Genomic DNA, 17,717 nt, shown 5'->3' with positions numbered 1-17,717 from the left:
TTTTATTCTTCCTTTGAAATGAACAGTCTGGCAGCTTACACCAAAATACATTACTTGTTATGAGCACAAATAATAATGGAAAATTGTATGGCAATAAAAAAGTTACTTTAAAAAACAAATCTACTCTACACTATACTCATGTGTATCTTATTTAAAACAATGTTTTAACATCATGAAGACCAAAATTTCCAGGAAGTAAATATTCACAGATTACCTGACTAAGCATAGTCTAGGCACCATGCACAAATATTTTCTTGAACTACACTTGAGAAAAAAAAAAATCTCATGGCATCATTTTTAGATGATTTTATTACTTTATGACTTTTACAGCGCTAAAGTACATTATTGTAGTTTTAATATTCTAGCTTATTTGTGCTGACCTATATTTAGTCAGTTGGATATTTCCTTTTGAGGTTTTGTGATGTAAATAAAGCTACTTAAAAAAAAACTATATGCTGATTTTTAAACATGTCTTTGGGAAATGTGTCAAGTAAGTGCTGCCACTAGACTAAACTGCAATATGGCTAAACAACTCTAGGATAATGTCATTTATACTTGTAACACAGGCCTGTCTCAGAAACTCAGTCCTCCTCATCATTCACAAGGTCTAAATTCCCAGACTTTCACCTTTGCAAAGACTCTTTGGCTCACTAATAAATTACTAACACATTCTTGAGTTAGCGAAAATGAACCCCTGCCCCACAGATACATGGCCATCTAAAACCTGGCAAGTTATACTCATTCAGGCTTCATCTTCTAAATATTTTCTATCTGGGGGACACCCACCCTTTATAATATTCTTGAAATTGCAAATAAAGAATTCAAGTACATTCATTAAAGAAGAAATGTGATTCAGTAATTATATTTGTAAGGAATGACACTAGGAAATACTTTACTCTTTTTTTTTTTTAAGGAAACACTTTACTCTTTCACCTTTTCAACGCTATCATTGCATTCCTTCTTTATGGAAACTTGAATTACATCTTAGCTCAAAGTATAAGAAGAAAAGATAAGAAAGTTATCATAGCATGTATTTCTGCAGACTATTCAAGGGACACTAAGAAAATTGTCATTCGTTCAAAGTTTTCTCCAGACCAAGTACACGATTCTTTTCTATTAAAAAGATCTTGGGAAGATATATTTTAGTTGAGTATAATGGGAAAGTAATTTATTTATGCTTAAGTTACATCAGTTAAATATGTAAATGAATGAGCTTAAAAAAAAATTGCTACAATAACCACAAAACTAAATAGTTTCTTTACGGTGTAATGATCATTAGGAGATCATTGTTACTGGGCAAAGTATCTAGGTGTTTTTCAGTCTTTAAAACCTATATTCCGTTTTGGTAAATCTCACACATGTTCTCTTCTGATTTAGATTCCCTCAGATTGTGACAATCACTGCTCTCTTCTGTACATGCTTACCAGCCAAACTTATCAAACTTTGCTTTCTATAATTCATATTATATTTTAAAACAATTTTGTTTTCAAAATATTAAGTTAATAAGATAGAGTGTGTTTTCAAATTACACTTCCATCCACGAATATTTCCCCCTCTCTGAGAATCACTCTATTAAGTAACAGTTTTCACTCATATCATTTGGTAAAGTTAGGTCCGAGCCTTTTTTTAAAGTTACAACAAATGTAACTATTCTGCTACTTCACCACTAGGTGTCTCACCATGCTAGAATTTGGGAATCTGAGAGGCAAATTGTTAGAAACAAAAGTAGGGGTGCAGAGATCATCCTCTCCCTGCTAAAAACCATAAACTGGTTGCTTTAAACATACAAAAAACTTCCTAATTTTTTCTGTTCATCTACATATTTGAAGTTGCTTCCACCGTGCTTTCTCTGATGTCATCATTTTTTTTCATCTTTCATCATTTTCAACCCAAGACATTGGTCTCAAACAAAATGTGGTTATTCAAACTTTAAATTTAAAATTATTTATGCAAAATCGTGGAATGCCTGTTGACTTGTTCAATTTTACTGATTCAACAGTTCACTGATGAATCAAACAAGCCTCTTCAATATTCGTTTTTTAAAACCAGACTCCTGATGAGGATTGAGAACACTTATCTCTATAGCGCTCTTAAAAAAAAAAAAAAAAAAAACACTGATTAACTCAATGAAGTACTTACAATATGATAACAAATTAGAACCAAATTTCCTTCATTTGTTAAAGTGTAAAATCTTACCATCAGTAAAGCTTGAGTTCTTAGACGTCAACGTTATGTAGGCTTCCAAAAAAGGAAATTTCTCACTTTGCCTTTAAAATTCGTACCAAAGTAATACCACTTAAAGAGAAAATTTTAATTTGAACAATTCATTGAAACGTGCAGTAGCACGATACCGGCTAAAATTTGGATACGTGAAGTACATGCTACAGGGATTAGTTCTAACACTTGAAAAGGCCTAAATCATTTTGAATTTCCTCCAGCTTTCCGGACAACAGTAATTTTAATATCTTTGTTTTCTCCAGCTAGCCTTGGAACGGAGGAAACTTCCTAAATTGGGATTTCTGAGATGCAGTGTAAGCTGCAGCGCGGTCATCTCCTCCCCCAGGAGCAGTCGGCGGGTGGGTGGTTAACGGTCTCCGCAAGGCGTCAACTGGGCCTCTCGTCCCTCCGCGGACCCTCCCCAGGCCAGGCTGTCGGAGGGAGGCCCGGCCTGGCCACAGGGCCCAGGAAGCCACCGACGGGCTGAGGGTGGGTGGGCGTCCCCTGGAGCAGAGCGAGGGGAAAGTGAACGGCGTCAGGGCGCCTCTCAAGTCCCGGAACCCGGGAAGCAGAGCGAGAGCGGGCGCGGGGCCGGGGACGCCCGGAGGCCGGCCAGCCCGCACACACCTGGCGTCCCCCGCTCCTGCCCACCTGGAGACCCGGGGCGGCCGCCCCCCCGGGGTCGACGGGCGGGCGAGGACCGAGGCGGCTGCCGCTGGAGCACGGGGGAGGAGCCGCGGCCTCGCCTCCAGCCACGCCAAGCTATGGCAACCCCCACGCCAGGTTCGCGTGGGGCCGCCGCGTTTCCCTCCTTCGGTTTGAACGGCCCGCCCTGAGTAACCGCTGCGCGCCGCCCCGCGCCGCCCCTTCCTCTCGCTCCGCGGCGCCCCCGCCGGCGGCCCCGCGACCCGCAGGCGCCCGGCCCAGCCTCCTCCCGAGGAAGTCTGTACGCGCTTTCCCATCCCTCCATACCCACACCCCTCCGAGGCTCCGTGAGGGCTTCCTAATTTGATAGGCTCTTCCCCTCCCCATTTTAACTTTGGGGAACACCGTATAGAAAGGTTAATAGGTCCTACAGTGGGATGCTATTAAAAATAATGTAGGAAAACATTCACTTGCAAATGTTTCCGGAGATGAAATCAAGCGTGAAAAGCAGGTTACCAACCGAATGACTCATTTTAGGTTAGAAGTACAGCTATACACAGGATAAGGTCTGAAAGGTTTGACTAACTTGGTTACAGCATCTCTAGACATCATTATGCTTGTTTATTTAGGCATCTAAAAAGGGATGTTTTATGTGCCAGGCTCCATCCTTGTGCTCTTGGCAACTTCTTCCTAATCTCTTTTTTCCGGCTTATTTTCCTCTGCTTACTGTCTAAATGGGCGTCCTACCCAACATTTTTCTTACTTTACCATTCTGTGCTTACATAATTCTCATTCAGAGTTAAAAGCATTACTTTAAAGCCAGTAACAGCCACTGCTACCACTCTCCTCCAACAGAACATTTCTCCATCCGGATGCCCCACAGTTATCCTAAATGCCATATATCCAAAATCAAACTCACTAACAATGATTAAGTTCTGACTATGTGCCAATTATTGGGCTAGGTACTGGGAATTCAAAGATGGAATGGTGCAGTTACTGCCCTGAAGGGCTCACTGGTGTAAGTGCTATAGTAGAGGAATGGTAGTAACACAAAAGAAAAGGGATCAACTAAATCTACAGCGGAAGAGTGGGCAGAGCTACCTTTATATAGACTGTGATATGAGGTGGATTTTGAAGGAAGGGTAGCATCTTTAAAGACAGATAACAGGTGATTCTAAACTTGAAACAAAATGTACCAGCAGGAAAACTGAAACAGTTGGGCACATTAGAGAAACTACAAATAATTTGTTACAGCTGGAAACTAAGACTGGTTTGAGGAAAGGGCAAAGAAAATTCTTGACAAGGGGAAGAAGCCAAGCCGTGGAGAGTTTTGGATGCACGTTAAGAGTCTGAAGTTTATCCTACGCACGAGCTTTCTCTAGTTGCAGTGAGCGGGGGCTACTTTTCGTTGCAGTGCACAGGCTTCTCATTGTGGTGGCTTCTCTTGTTGCAGAGCACAGGCTCTAGACACGCGGGCTTCAGTAGTTGTGGCACGCGTGCTCAGTAGTTGTGGCTCGTGGGCTCTAGAGTGCAGACCCAGTAGTTGTGGCACACGGGCTTAGCTGCTCTGCAACATGTGGGATCTCCCCGGACCAGGGCTCGAACCCCTGTCCCCCATTGGCAAGCGGATTCTTAACCGCTGTGCCCCCAGGGAAGTCCCAGGCAATGTAGGACATTTTAGAAGGACCACTCTGGTGGCAGAATGGAAGACAGAAGGAAGAGAGGTGAGGGTGGCTTAGGAAGCTACTGCATTACTCTGGAAGATAATGGGGGTGGAGAAGAACCTACACCTGCTTCAGTTGGCAGATTCAACTGCGTGCAGCAGTGGGTGAGGAGCAAAGAGTACAGGTTTGGGAGAAAATAAGATGAATTTAGTGCGAGGTTGTTACGTTTGTGGTACCCGTAGGACTTAAGGTAAGGAATTGGTGAACTACACATTCTTCAAGATGGCACCTCCCTGAAGCCTCCCTCACACGTTTGGATAGAGTGAGTAGTGTCCTTTCTAGGTCCTCAAACCAGTCTCTATTACAATCAAGCCTCTATTTTGCCACTCCCTGCCCAGCACTTGCAATCTTCCTCTCCTGAATTTTCTCCATATAATTTATCACCTTATAAAATACCGTATTATTTACTTACTTTGTGTAAGGTCTGCTCCCCACTCCACTGTAATGTAAACAGGGCAGGGGATTTTGCCTATGGTTAAATAAAAGCCACACGACCCCAAAACACCATTAAACATTGCCCTTTTCTCTTTCTCTAGTAATTCTTTAGATATTTTGTTACAACTGAAGAGTAAAAGAATGTATTATAACTCTCTTCTATTCACTTAAAGAATAATTTTACACCCCTCCCCACCCAAAAAATGGCAAAAAGACACCTAGTTACATGTAGCTTGCCCTAGCTTTACTCATATACCGCAAGTTTAAGCCACTGAGCTATATTTTCCTATTCTTTACACATCACAGTCTTTGGCCTTTTCCCTTCCCTTTCTGGATTGGGTGTAATCTCATTACTGACCTCAGAATTCTAAAACCCATATGTTTTCCACAGGCCTAACGCTTCTTTTGGAGACCATACAGGAAAACATAATGAAAGAGTTTTCCATCACCATGATATTCAAGCTATGCAGGTATACTTAAATGAGTATGATCAAGAAAAAGGAAAACACGTATTCAGGGGAAAAAATAGCAACTTGTATCTCCATAACCATATTATTGCAATGTAAGCATTTAAAAACACTAGTATCCAAGTTGGCAAAACAAATGCCCTCATTAAGAGAGAGCAATGCGATGATGTCTGGCACATAGCAAATGCTCAAGAAAAGTTAGCTGTCACCATTGATAACAGCTTCCACAGACCATGCTCCAAAATGATCCTAAAATTACTGGTTCCTGCTGACAGGAAAGATAATGTTGCATTGGGAACTAGCCTTGACATGAACTCTTGTTGAAATTCTGGATCTCCTTGCTATAACTTGTCTTTACCCTAACCCTCTGTAGGGTCCCAGGACCCATTTGTATTCTACATGTGTTGATCCATTCTGATCTCCACAAACTGTGTTATGTGCCAGCATCATCTTGATAACCTCAAGCTGCATAGTCAGAACCCAGGTCAGTTTGCAATGATTAAAGTTACACTTTCTGGATCACTCCATAATCTTTCTCTTATCATGACAATGGTTTTACCTAATATTTCTTGAGTGAAGCTAATTTTGACTGTTCTATTGGATTACCTCTTCCCTTTGGCTAAGAGGAGGGGCATTTTGTAAGAGAGCTGATGATCAAAATATTTATGTTCTATCTTAGCCTATCTGTGGAGAAAGAAGCAGGACGGTCCACTGTGTTTCCTGGAAATTTAAAAATCGGCAGCTAGGAAGACTGAGAAAATCGAGTTAAATCTCTCAGGCTGGTCTGTAGAGGTGCAACCAGTTGGAATTCCTCCTGGAAGTGAAAGGTGAGGCTCAAGGTTCTCAAGTTGCTGGATGGAAGACCGAAAAGCAGTATAGCCTGCTTAATAAAAACCAAAGTAGTGCATGTTGGGGAGAAAGAAACCTGCTTCTCAGATTAACTAAAATAGTTATTAACAACTGGTTATTCTCTAAATTTTAATAACTTCATTTTCTTCTCCCTCTTGATATAAGTAAAATACCTGCTGTGAAAGAAGCAAACGAATGCAAATGTTGTGACCCCAACAGTTACTAGTCTCACTAAAATTTTGATCTTTGAAAGAACACGCCTCCACTGGGCAAGTCGTTTTGTTCTTCTGGGGAGGAATGAATACATGGGATGAAAGGAGGGTCGATGGACAGCTACCACTACCTAAATCCCGTAGCTTTAAGTGGGAGTAATTGACGTAGCTGCCCGCAAGCCCACCTGTGCTTTAAAACGAGTAAAAGGAGGGGGTTACAGGGATGACGGGAGCCTAGAAGAGAAAGGGGCAAAAAGCAAAAACGAAATTATGCGAAGGATAGGGGCGGCTGCTCCACTGCCCCAGCACAGGTATCAAACGACTTGAAATGCATAATCTGAAAAGTGCTTTTCTACGTGGAAATGAGCGGTGGAGCCGATTCTTCTACGTTCCTCGGAGTAACGGTCAGCCTAGGATTCCACGAGCACTTCACTTGGGTTTCTCTTCTAACCCTCTGCCCTCCTGGAAAACTGTTACTTTCTACCGACTTCATATGTCAGAGAAACAAACCTCCTTCGACTTGAGAAGCTTCTAAAACGCTTTACTTCCCTGAAAAATGAAAACAGGTGAGGCCGAAACAAGCACTTTTGTCCAGAGTCTAAAACACAAAAAAAGAACCAGCTTCACCACCTGCGCTTAATCCGGCTTTCTCGGCCACACCTGGGGCGGAAGGGGCGGAGACTCCGCTTGCGTCATAAGCCAGCGCCGGAAGTTGGCTGCGATACCCCGGCGAGTCGGAATCTGCTCGGAAAGGCAGAGAAGTTTCTCCGTGTTACGTGGGTAAGGAATTGGCGGATTGGGGGGTGGGTATTTGGGCCAAAACTGGAAAGACGCTAGGGGCTAAACAGGTTTGGTGTGGGGTTAGAGTCGGGAGAGGCTGGGGATAGAGTCTATGCTGTTAGTCCTTTGCCTCTTTAGCTGTTGGGTTGTCTGTTTAGCTGTTGGCTTTTTAGCCGTTGGGAGTTATTTCTTTGTTCTTCCCTTATCTTCGGTTCTCATGTTCTCCTGTTGAGGGATTCAGTTTTTTGGCAATCTCTTGCTAAAGTTTGGAAGAATGGAACTTGTGTTAAATGAAGACGTGAGCTTTGCAGTTAGATCTAAATCTCTGACTCTTAACAGGTGAATAATCCTGCCCAAATTAACTTCCTTAAACCCCAGTTCCTTCATCTGTAAAATAAGAGTAATACCTCCTAGAATTGTTGTAAAGATTAAATAGCATGCATAATTGAAATGACATATGTAAAGTGTTTATTACTGTGTCCAGTTTGGGGGTAAATGCACAATACGTTGTGTTTTTGTTTCGACCCACCTATAGGATTTGGAAAAAGTACAGATTAGGAATTGGGACCTTTTTAGCTTTTTCCTAGAAAAATGAGGCCTGGTTAGATTTGTGAGGAGCCCATTTGAGATATTAAATATTTGAGTCTGTGATTTCAGGGACAACAATGGACACCCAGAAGGACGTTCAACCCCCAAAGCAGCAGCCAATGATATATATCTGTGGAGGTAAGAGTAACACTCACAAAAGTAAGAGTATTTCACCTTTTTAAAAAATTATTGCATTTATCTTTGGCTTAACTGAGTCATTCATCTGTAAAGTTAGAAAGCAGAACAACTTTAGCAATCTTAAAAAAAATCCTCTTATTAAGATTTCATTTTCTTTCCTAGGAAAAATGCATTGCCCGCCACTCTTTTATTCTTTCTCCCTTAATATATTGGTAATGGCAACATACCCTTGAGATTGAGTATACTGTATTTTAGTGCTTTGGGTGAAAAGTATGGTTAAGATAATTTGCTTGTCTGTAATATTTCTCTTTTAGGCATTGAATAAACGTGTTTTGTTTCTAGAATGTCACACAGAAAATGAAATAAAATCAAGGGATCCAATCCGTTGCAGAGAATGTGGATACAGAATAATGTACAAGAAAAGGACTAAAAGACGTATCCTTCTAACTAAGCTTTCTGAATATGAGATAAGAGGAAGTGAAAAATAATGCATGGTTTGATAGTCAAAGACTAATTTCTGGTAAAAATGGTAACAACTTGGATTACTTACCAAAAAAGCAAAAGGCGTGATTAGCATTTTCATGGACCAGTACTCCAGTGTATAGACATATACTAAATAATCTAAATACTAGTTGATTCTGGCTTTCATAAGTGTATTTTTTCAGGGATTCTGTATATAAGTACTCATTCTTGAGCTTCAGTTTATGGGCAAACTAAATGATACAAGGATAAATACAAATACTGAGTTTGTATGCTACCTAATGGAATAAGTGAGGCTTACAAATTAGGTGGAAGACTGAGAGTAAATTGTTATGTAATAACTACCAGTGTTTTTTAGATCACTAAATTATCACTTTTAACACTGCTTTAGTATGTCTTGGTGCGTTGGTCTTTTGTATCATGGGGGGGGCTAATAATTAAAATAGTTTATTTTTTTGGTTCATTTCTAATTATCATAGTAAATAGTGAACTTCATTCTTTTGTGCATTTTAGATTAAATAACTAGCTTATTGCAAAGAGAAAGTGACTTGGAAGTATTAAATTTTTAATATAATTTTAAAGTACTTTTTTTGTCCTTAACTCAGTTTTTGTATAGTGGTGGTTTTTGATGCTCGATGAAACATGAAATTCAGAGGAATGTCTTCATTTGGATTTGGATTTGCTATTAATGTTGTCGTATAGCTTTTGATTAGTGTACTTTATGAATATAACTATATACACATGATTTCATTTTAAAAACCATATTGTATTTAGGTATCTATTAATAGCTTATATAAAGATATTTTTGTTCAGTTACATGGTTTGTACTTTAATTTTATCGTATATGTAATCTGACACACAATGAAGGTTAAAAGTGCTTCCCCAAACTACACTTTAATCAAAACCTAGAATCATCTGGGGCCCTTGTTAAAAATGAAGTTTGCTAGGGCCCTCTAAAGGTCTGATTAAGTAAGTTCCTAGGAAACCACTGTTTTACATCACCAATTGTTTGTAAACTCTCCAGCCTCATTTTGTATAGAGTATACCAATGCACTTACTGTCAGTGTGCATACCTCATTTTGAGTTATAATTTTCATTTGTTAACTTGGCATAGGCCTTTCTGTATTTGTATATAATGCTTGACTGTTTTTTAAATCTTCAGCAAGGGAAAAGAAAGTTTAATGGTTGCTTTCTCTAAGGCAAAATCAACCCCAAGTAAAGTGGATGAAGCAGACTATTAAGGCAGGTGCAGTTTCCCAGGTGTAATCATTCATTAAGGTAAAAAACTCTGCTTCCAGGATATAGAAAAAATAGGAGTTGGTTTACACTGAATTGGATGAATGTCTAAAGCTTTTGCCTTGATCTTAGGGATATGGATGCTCAGATACTCCATCTGTTCCAGGATTCGATTAGATATATTTCAACTTTGTTAATAGCTTTGTGTGTCTCGCACATTCAAAGTATTAACTGTGCAACTGTGCCGTTTAAAAAAGAAAACAAAACATTGTTTCTACTACCATCCTCAAATATTAAGTTCTGTAAATTTATTATGTGCTATACAAAGTACTACCATACTCAAGATTTTTAAAGAGTGCTTCCTTGGTCCAGGTTTTCCTGGACTGTGGCTTTCATAATTTTGTAATTCTGCCATGTTCCTTCTTGAGCTTGTCCTTTTTGTACAAGAGTCCCAATAAATATCTCTTTACGACAGGCTTCTAAACCATAACTCATTGGGTAATGTTGCTCTTAACTATTCTAATTTCATCATAGGTCCTTTGTGTATCAGTAGTTTAATTGAATACTGTTATTTGGTTAACTAGACAGTGGTTTAATGGGAAAAGTATTATCACTGGAACTCAAGACCATCGTTTCAGTCAGTTACCTCTTCGTGTCCCCATCATCTATAAAATGGAAGTAATTTTACTTCTTGCGTACCTGGACAGTTTTAAGAAAAGGTAAAATAGGTATAAAATTGCTTTTAAAAGATCCTTTTGAATAGTGCTCTATAAATATAAAAATCAGTAAATCTGAGCTTGAAGCTAATACATAACTTGTCCCCTACTAAACTGCTTACCAATGACTGTAGACACGCAGGTCCATGAAAAATATCAATACATGGAAATTGGTTCAAATCCAGCGCTGCTACTCAATTACTGGCCAGTTTATTTCTTTTGACTTCAGCTTGTCAAAGTCAAGGAATTAATGATAGTTCAGTGCTTTTAGACTCTGAAGCTATCTTCAGAGATTGAAGTTAATGGCATTCAAAACTAGTAGATGAAATCATAAATGACTAATTTTAAGAAAATTAAAATATCACATAAAATGAGAAAGTGTAAACTGAGAACACGTAAAAACAAGTTGCCTCCTTACATGTACAAATACATGCACATCCATCCACCCTCCACCCTCCACCCTCCACCCTCCACCCTCCACCCTCCACCCTCCACCCTCCACCCTCCACCCTCCACCCTCCACCCTCCACCCTCCACCCTCCACCCTCCACCCTCCACCCTCCACCCTCCACCCTCTGCCCAGACTTAAAAGATTACTGGGTCTGTTCTGTGGGAACGGACAATATAGGGACGGGATGGTGGGAAGCCAGTTAGGGGCCACCTGTAAAAGTTCAGGCTAAGAGTAATGGTGGCTGGGCCAGGGTAGGCGTAGAGGGAGTGAGAAGTAGCTGGTTGTGAGATATGTTTTGAAGTTGAATAGGACTTACTTGTGAATTGGTTAGTACTTAGGAGCACAATAAACAATATGGACTTCGGCAAAAGGCTTTGGGTCTGTATTCCCAGAGTGTCCCTTGTTCGATGCCAGTGACTACCAAGATTCACTTTCCTTATTTGTAAAATGGGCAAATGGGCATGAAATAATAGCACCTATGTCAAAGGTTTGCTGCAAGATAAAATTAAATACTCCATAAAATCTCTTAATCTAATAAATGTTAACTGTTAACACCATTACAGAAAGTATTAGCATTTTCTGCACAGGTGCTTGTATCAGCCTTAGGATTAGTCTCAGTTACCGGTCTTGCTGTTTTCCATACTCTTTAGCTTGCTCATTGTAGAGTCCTAATCACTGGACCACCAGGGAATGCCCAGCTTGCTCATTGTAAAATAGAAATTGCACAGCACTGTCTTGCTGAAAATTCTTAGTAGCTTCCCATTTTGATAAAACAAAAACTATTGGGAATAGTATATTTGGGAATAGTATAGACTCCTTTCCTGCCTCTGTCACCACTTCAACCCACCTCTCAATCTTGGTTTTAAGGAGATGTTTGCAGTTCCTTAAGCAGATAACGGACCTTTTTGCCTGTGCTCCTGCTTTTCTCTCTGCCTGAAATGACCTGTCTTGTGTTCTTCACCAGTGTCAGAATGTCATCTAGTTTTCTGTATTATTGTGGAGAAGTCCAAAACTATTCTTCCTAACGCTTTGTATGTGACCTGTTTTCGCTCTAGAAACTTAGAACTTTCTTTGCTGGTGTCCTGAAATTTTGCAGTTTGTGCCTTGGTATGGGTCTGTTTTCCTTCCCTGTTTTGGTCACTTGGTGGGTGCTTTCAGTCTGGAAACTCAAGCTCTTCAATTCTGGAAAATTTTCTTGAATTGATAACTTCCTACCCTCAGTATTCTCTTCTCTCTAGATCTTTTAAATCTAATATTAGACCTAACTTTTTCATCTTTTTCGATTTCCTTTTTTTTCTTTATCTGCTCTGTGAAAGATTTCTTCAACTTTACTTTCTAATCCATCTATTAATTATTGGACGCAATGTCTTTATGAAGATGATAGTGGTAATTTTCATTTGCCTGCATAGTCCATTTCCTTTGAGTTAGTTTCTATCCTGCTTGTTTATTCAGCATAATTGTATATGTACATAATTATAACCAGAAAAAAAAAGTGCGTGAAAAGAAAATTACAGGGCACGTGGAATTGCAACTGTTCTTATTTCTCGGCTAACGTTCTTCTGTCCGGGTGAAGCTGGGTCTGCAAGGCCAATCAGCCGGATGGCAAACCGGAGACTAGCCAGTCATCACGCAGAGGCTCTAATCCCCGCCCCCGGCGGTCAGCCGCAAGCCCTCGGGTGCCGGAGTGGGGGGGAGTGGGGCGGGGCGACACGCCCCTCACTGGGTACGAGCCGCGCGGCTGGTGAAGTGTGTGGCTGCGGCCTCCGCAAGGCTTGGGGTCTGAACCAGGTGAGTATCTGCCGGCCAGGAGTAAACTATGTCTCTCCATCGCAATCCCTTCTTCCGGGAGCCAGGGTGAAAGACGGACCCGGAGGAGTAAATGCACCGTCGGACTGCAGTTGGAGGGATGAACAACCTTGTCGGCCGGGGAAACAACCTGGGGGCCTTCTGCTTCTCGGGGCTGACGGTGGCGGATGTTGGGGCAGAGCGGCAACGCGGAGGTGGTGGTGCGGCGGGGAGGTTCCCGGGCTCTGGCGGCGGCCACCGGTCCTTGTGAATAAAGCAGGGGAATGGGGAGCAGTTTCGTAGAGTCCTAAAGTGCCCCTTGACCGTTGCGGGTTGGCTGTAGAGCTCTCGGATCTCAGGCAGTCCCTGACTCGCGCTGTACATAGAAACCGTTGCTACGGCTGGAGGATGCCGTTTCCTTTCGCTCTCCGGCTGTAGGTGGCGCCCAGCCCTGTGGATGCTGGAAAGAACGTGCCTAGGTGGAAGAAAACCATTTTTCGTGTTAACTAGACCATTGCAGTTTGCGCTGGAGGTATTACTGATAAACTGATTAGGAAATATGGGAAATGGATGTGGATTAGGATGGTGGAGAAGAAATTAACGCCAATTAGGACCAAAGTTTTTTCTAATCAGAGACAAAGAAATTGCAAGCAGATATGGAAGAGTTCTAAATAGAGCAAACAAAGTATTGTATGACTTGTTTTTTGGAGTTTGAGAGTTAACGTTTAGTGGTCTTGAGAATGTCTCTCCTACCCCCACCCCAAGTGGTAGTTTTCAAAGAGGATTCTCAGAAACGTTGAAACAGTGTTCAGAATAAAATTCGCTTGATTAGATAAGAGGTGTCTTTATCATTTCAAATGTTTTTCACCATATTTTATTCAAATCATAAAATCTCAGGGGTTTCAAGATTCCTTTAATTCGAGCGAATCTATTTTAATCCCATTAGATGCTTAAGTCACTCCCATCAAAGATCCTCCAGCTCTTTGGAAAAATTCTCCTAAAGACAACTCATTCTATTCTGGGCAGCATCAATAATTTTAAAGTTCTTCACTGGCTTTCATGTGACCTCCACCCCGAAGGCTATCCTTGTGATGGGAGACATTCATCATACTGGGCCCCCGCTAGCATGGTGTGAAAGCCATATTCTCACTTCTCAGCTGGATCTCATTCGAAAGCTGGCAAACTGTCATCTATATTCTATACCCAAGCCAAAGCCAGCAGGAATACGGAGAAACTGACAGAGCATCCTCTTTCTCTGCAGAGATCTGATATATGACCAGACTCCCAGAGGGCAGGCATGCTGAAGGGAATACTGCTAATGAATTAGACCCATTGCTACTTGTTTTAAAATTTATCACCCAGTGTGTTTTAGTGCAGTGTTTTTTTTTAAAAATACTTTGACAATAACTCATAATATATTTTTCTTTGCAACATTTATGTACACAACATTCGTGTGTGCATTTATATACACATATATTTATAATTTTTTTATATAGACATGAAATAAAATTTTCTATAAAACAGTATTTAATGGTATGTGTCAGGTAGTCTGATTTTATTGCTGTTCTATCTCATAAAACAATGCTGATTGCAGCTCACGAAATTGATTTCTTGGGTTGCCACCTGCAATTTGAAAAGCACGATTAAATATGATGGTTAAGTATGTGAGCTCTGTAGTGGCCTACTGAGATTCAACTCTTCAGTTCACTACTTAAGAGTTATATGACCTTGAGCAGTTTATATACTTGAAACGTCACCTTTCTCATCTGTAAAAAGGGAGTAATTATTAATATATTTCATGAAAGTGGTTTTGAAGATTGAAATAATTCATGGCATATAGAAATTTAGCTCCATAAATGTTGACTATTATTACTGCTCTCTACTTAAAATCTACTTGATATAGTAGTTGAAGGATTAAATGAAGTAATAATATAAGTAAAGTACATTAAGAACTACGTATTTGTTGCTGTTATTGTCACCATCATTAGCAGCATATCAATAGAGTGAAACTGTCCAGGGCCGTCTTATTCCCAATTCAGTTGAATTTAGCAGGTATTTTTTAAGGGGTATAAGACAGTATTTACTATGTTAGACCTGAAGCTCTTGAGATGAATGAGGTAAGATCTCTCGTGATCTAGAAGGGAAGACAAAGAAACAGAATTTGGATATGTGCTATGTGATATGAGAGAGGTATGTACAGAGTGCCTTTAGAACACAGCTTTGGCAGCTGTTCATTATGGGAGTGGGCAACTGAGAATGTAAGGAGGCAAGGAATAAGGAAGAGGGTGATATTAAGGAGAGTTACAGAAAAGATGTTATTTATGTTTGTGCTGAATCACGAAAGGATGGTTGGGATATTAACAGCTAAAGTAGAAGATACCAAAATCAACATTAAAAGATATCTTAAAAAGCAGTTTGAGCACTAAAGAGGATCAGAATAATCCACCCCCAAGTAGACCACTTTGACATGAAGATTATTTTGAGCTGAAGGCAATTAGGAAACAGCAGACACAGGAAGAACTCTCGGCCTTCCCCTTTTTTGCCAAAAAACAGGGCATAAATTTCCCTTTATGAAGGTGTTCCCTCCTCTCCTTTCTCATACCAAGATGAAGAGAACAACACTTATCACAGTAGATGGACAATCAGCACTGAGGTGAGTCTGCATAAACAAACCTTATTAAAATAACCCTTATCTGCCATTAGTTTCTTCCATAGATTTACCTTCTAGAAACCAAAACCCCTTTTCCTTTGTCTAATCATTTCTACACAATTTATCACCCTTTGTTAAAATGGTATATAGTTCCCCAGGCCTAACAGTTTCTTTGAGTTTTCACTTTTCTGTGAAGCCCCAGGAGTATATAAAATGAACCTTTTCTCCCGTTAATATCTTTTGTCAGTTTAATTTACAGCCCTCAGGTGCTGAACCCAAATGGATACAAGAAAAAAATGTTTTCCTCTATAGCACCAAAACCTGCTCTGTTGTTGTATTTCAATTTTGCTTAAGTGAAGATTAAGTAAAATAATCCATCTGTGGTATATAGTAATTTATTTATTTATTTATTTATTTATTTATTTATTTTTTAAACTTTGGGTATTTATTTATGTATTTATTTATGGCTGTGTTGGGTCTTCGTTTCTGTGCGAGGGCTTTCTCTAATTGTGGCAAGTGGGGGCCACTCTTCATTGCGGTGCGCGGGCCTCTCACTGTCGCAGCCTCTCGTTGCGGAGCACAGGCTCCAGATGTGCAGGCTCAGTAGTTGTGGCTCACGGGCCCAGTTGCTCTGCGGCATGTGGGATCCTCCCAGACCAGGGCTCGAACCCGTGCGCCCTGCATTGGCAGGCGGATTCTCAACCACTGCGCCACCAGGGAAGCCCCCAGTAATTTATTTTTATCTATTTATTTATTTAGCTATTTTTGGCTGCGTTGGGTCTTCGTTGCTGTGCACGGGCTTTCTCTAGTTGCAGCGAGTGGGGGCTACTCTTCGTTGCGGTGCACAGGCTTCTCATCGCAGTGGCTTCTCTTTGTTGCAGAGCACAGGCTCAGGTGCACGGGCTTCAGTAGTTGTAGCACGCAGACTCAGTAGTTGTGGCTCATGGGCTCTAGAGCGGAAGCTCAGCAGTTGTGGCTCATGGGCTTAGTTGGTCTGTGGCATATGGGGTCTTCTTGGACTAGGGCTCGAACCCATGTCTCCTGCATTGGCAGGCGGGTTCTTAACCACCACACCACCAGGGAAGTCCGTATATTGTAATTTAGCCCCATGAATGTTAACTGTTCTTATCAGGGAGAATTTACAATGTGTAGCTTCCTCCTTAGAAGAAATACTCCATCTCCTTTTCTATAGAAATGAAAAATAAATATTACAGAAGTACCTAGATGGTTACTACTATCCAAATTGAGTATTAATGTATTTTTAGATTCATAACTATTTTCCTACACTATATTTCAGCCATGACTGCCAAAGATTATCCGTCATTGTGGGGCTTTGGAACAACAAAAACATTTAAAATACCTGTTGAACATTTGGATTTCAAGTATATTGAAAAATGTTCAGACGTTAAACACTTGGAAAAAATTCTTTGTGTGCTCAGGTAAGCGTTTAAAAATCATATCATGTTTCAGTTTGCCAATTTTAATTATATTGTTGACTTCTAAAATTCTAAGCTACATTAGAAATTTTGGAGCAGATTTTCCAATATTGAAATTGTTGTTTTTGTCCATGTTAGGTTCCAAAATAGTGGTTTTGATCCTGTGGTTAGTTTGGCGGGTTCTGGCTAGATCTACTTCCAGCACAAGACTTAGGCTAATTAGTATCCAAGAGGGCATTTTTCTTGCTTCCTGGCACTTTCTAGGAACCGGTAAAGCAGCCGTTAGGAGGCACCTGCTTATGCTGATAAAGTGCTTTGGCACTCTCCCACTTCACACTATCTGCCAGCAAAGGTGGGTGACTCACTGGGAGCCGTTGCATGGGGGATGGGGTGGCGGGGGAGAAAGTAGGACCAGAAGTCAGGGAATCAAAGCCTTTTCTGGGTAAGAGCCCTGTGGCTGTGATTGTCAAACTTTAATATTTGCCAAACATGGTGGTTAGAAAATGCAAATTTGAGGGCACCACTCCTGGAGATTCTGCTTCAGGAAATCAGGAGTGGAGCCCAGGAACATGTGTTTTTAACAAGCACACTGGCTGATCAACATGCGGGTGGCCAAGGGAACTCTACAAGAAACATTGCCCTGTGGCCTACCAACCTTTGCCAACTGTTTGGGGTTTCTTGAGGGTTTTGCATTTGGAGGGTAGCCTCATTATTGCAGAAGCACTTGTGAGCACAAACTGCCCATTTCCGGGACATCAATAGTATTCCTTTTGCTCAGCAGTGGTTCTCTCTTTTCTTTCCTCTGATGCCCTTCCTTACTGCTGTGTCCTTCCTTTTTCTTTCTCATCACCTTTAGCCTCCTGTCCTTCCTAAGCATCCCTGCGTGTCCCCAGCCAGTGTTGATGTAA

The 17,717-nt window shown here is 40.8% G+C and overlaps 2 protein-coding genes across 3 annotated transcripts in view; both read left to right on the top strand.

Annotated features, from left to right (window-relative positions):
• Positions 1-7,253: 7,253 nt before the first annotated feature.
• On the top strand, positions 7,254-10,255 carry POLR2K (RNA polymerase II, I and III subunit K). Of its 2 annotated transcripts, none has more exons than XM_036831042.1 (4): positions 7,254-7,329; positions 7,987-8,055; positions 8,398-8,490; positions 9,152-10,255. In XM_036831042.1, the coding sequence occupies exons 2-4, from the start codon at positions 7,995-7,997 to the stop codon at positions 9,172-9,174; spliced, it is 177 nt and encodes a 58-aa protein (XP_036686937.1). In that variant the 5' UTR covers positions 7,254-7,329; positions 7,987-7,994; the 3' UTR covers positions 9,175-10,255. The 2 variants fall into 2 exon arrangements, with proteins under 2 accessions (XP_036686937.1, XP_036686938.1); XM_036831043.1 differs by lacking the exon at positions 7,254-7,329 and adding an exon at positions 7,395-7,668.
• Positions 10,256-12,662: 2,407 nt separating this feature from the next.
• The window catches only part of SPAG1 (sperm associated antigen 1), a 94,333-nt gene continuing 89,278 nt past the window's right edge, over positions 12,663-17,717 (top strand). The window contains exons 1-2 of the mRNA XM_036830754.1: positions 12,663-12,726; positions 16,671-16,812. Of these exons, the coding sequence (XP_036686649.1) occupies positions 16,673-16,812 (140 nt within the window). The 5' untranslated portion in view covers positions 12,663-12,726; positions 16,671-16,672. The remainder of the gene's footprint in view (positions 12,727-16,670; positions 16,813-17,717) is intronic.

The sequence above is a fragment of the Balaenoptera musculus genome, chromosome 17 (genome assembly GCF_009873245.2).
Source record: "Balaenoptera musculus isolate JJ_BM4_2016_0621 chromosome 17, mBalMus1.pri.v3, whole genome shotgun sequence".
Classification (NCBI taxonomy): domain Eukaryota; kingdom Metazoa; phylum Chordata; class Mammalia; order Artiodactyla; family Balaenopteridae; genus Balaenoptera; species Balaenoptera musculus.
This window is presented reverse-complemented; position numbering and strand designations above follow the sequence as displayed.

Coding starts and splice junctions, on each gene's coding strand:
- POLR2K (XM_036831042.1), top strand. CDS start 7,995: ATGGACACCCAGAAGGACGTTCAACCCCCAAAGCAGCAGCCAATGATA. Junction 8,056..8,397: donor AATGATATATATCTGTGGAG/GTAAGAGTAACA, acceptor TTTTGTTTCTAG/AATGTCACACAGAAAATGAA. Junction 8,491..9,151: donor CAAGAAAAGGACTAAAAGAC/GTATCCTTCTAA, acceptor GTTTTTGTATAG/TGGTGGTTTTTGATGCTCGA.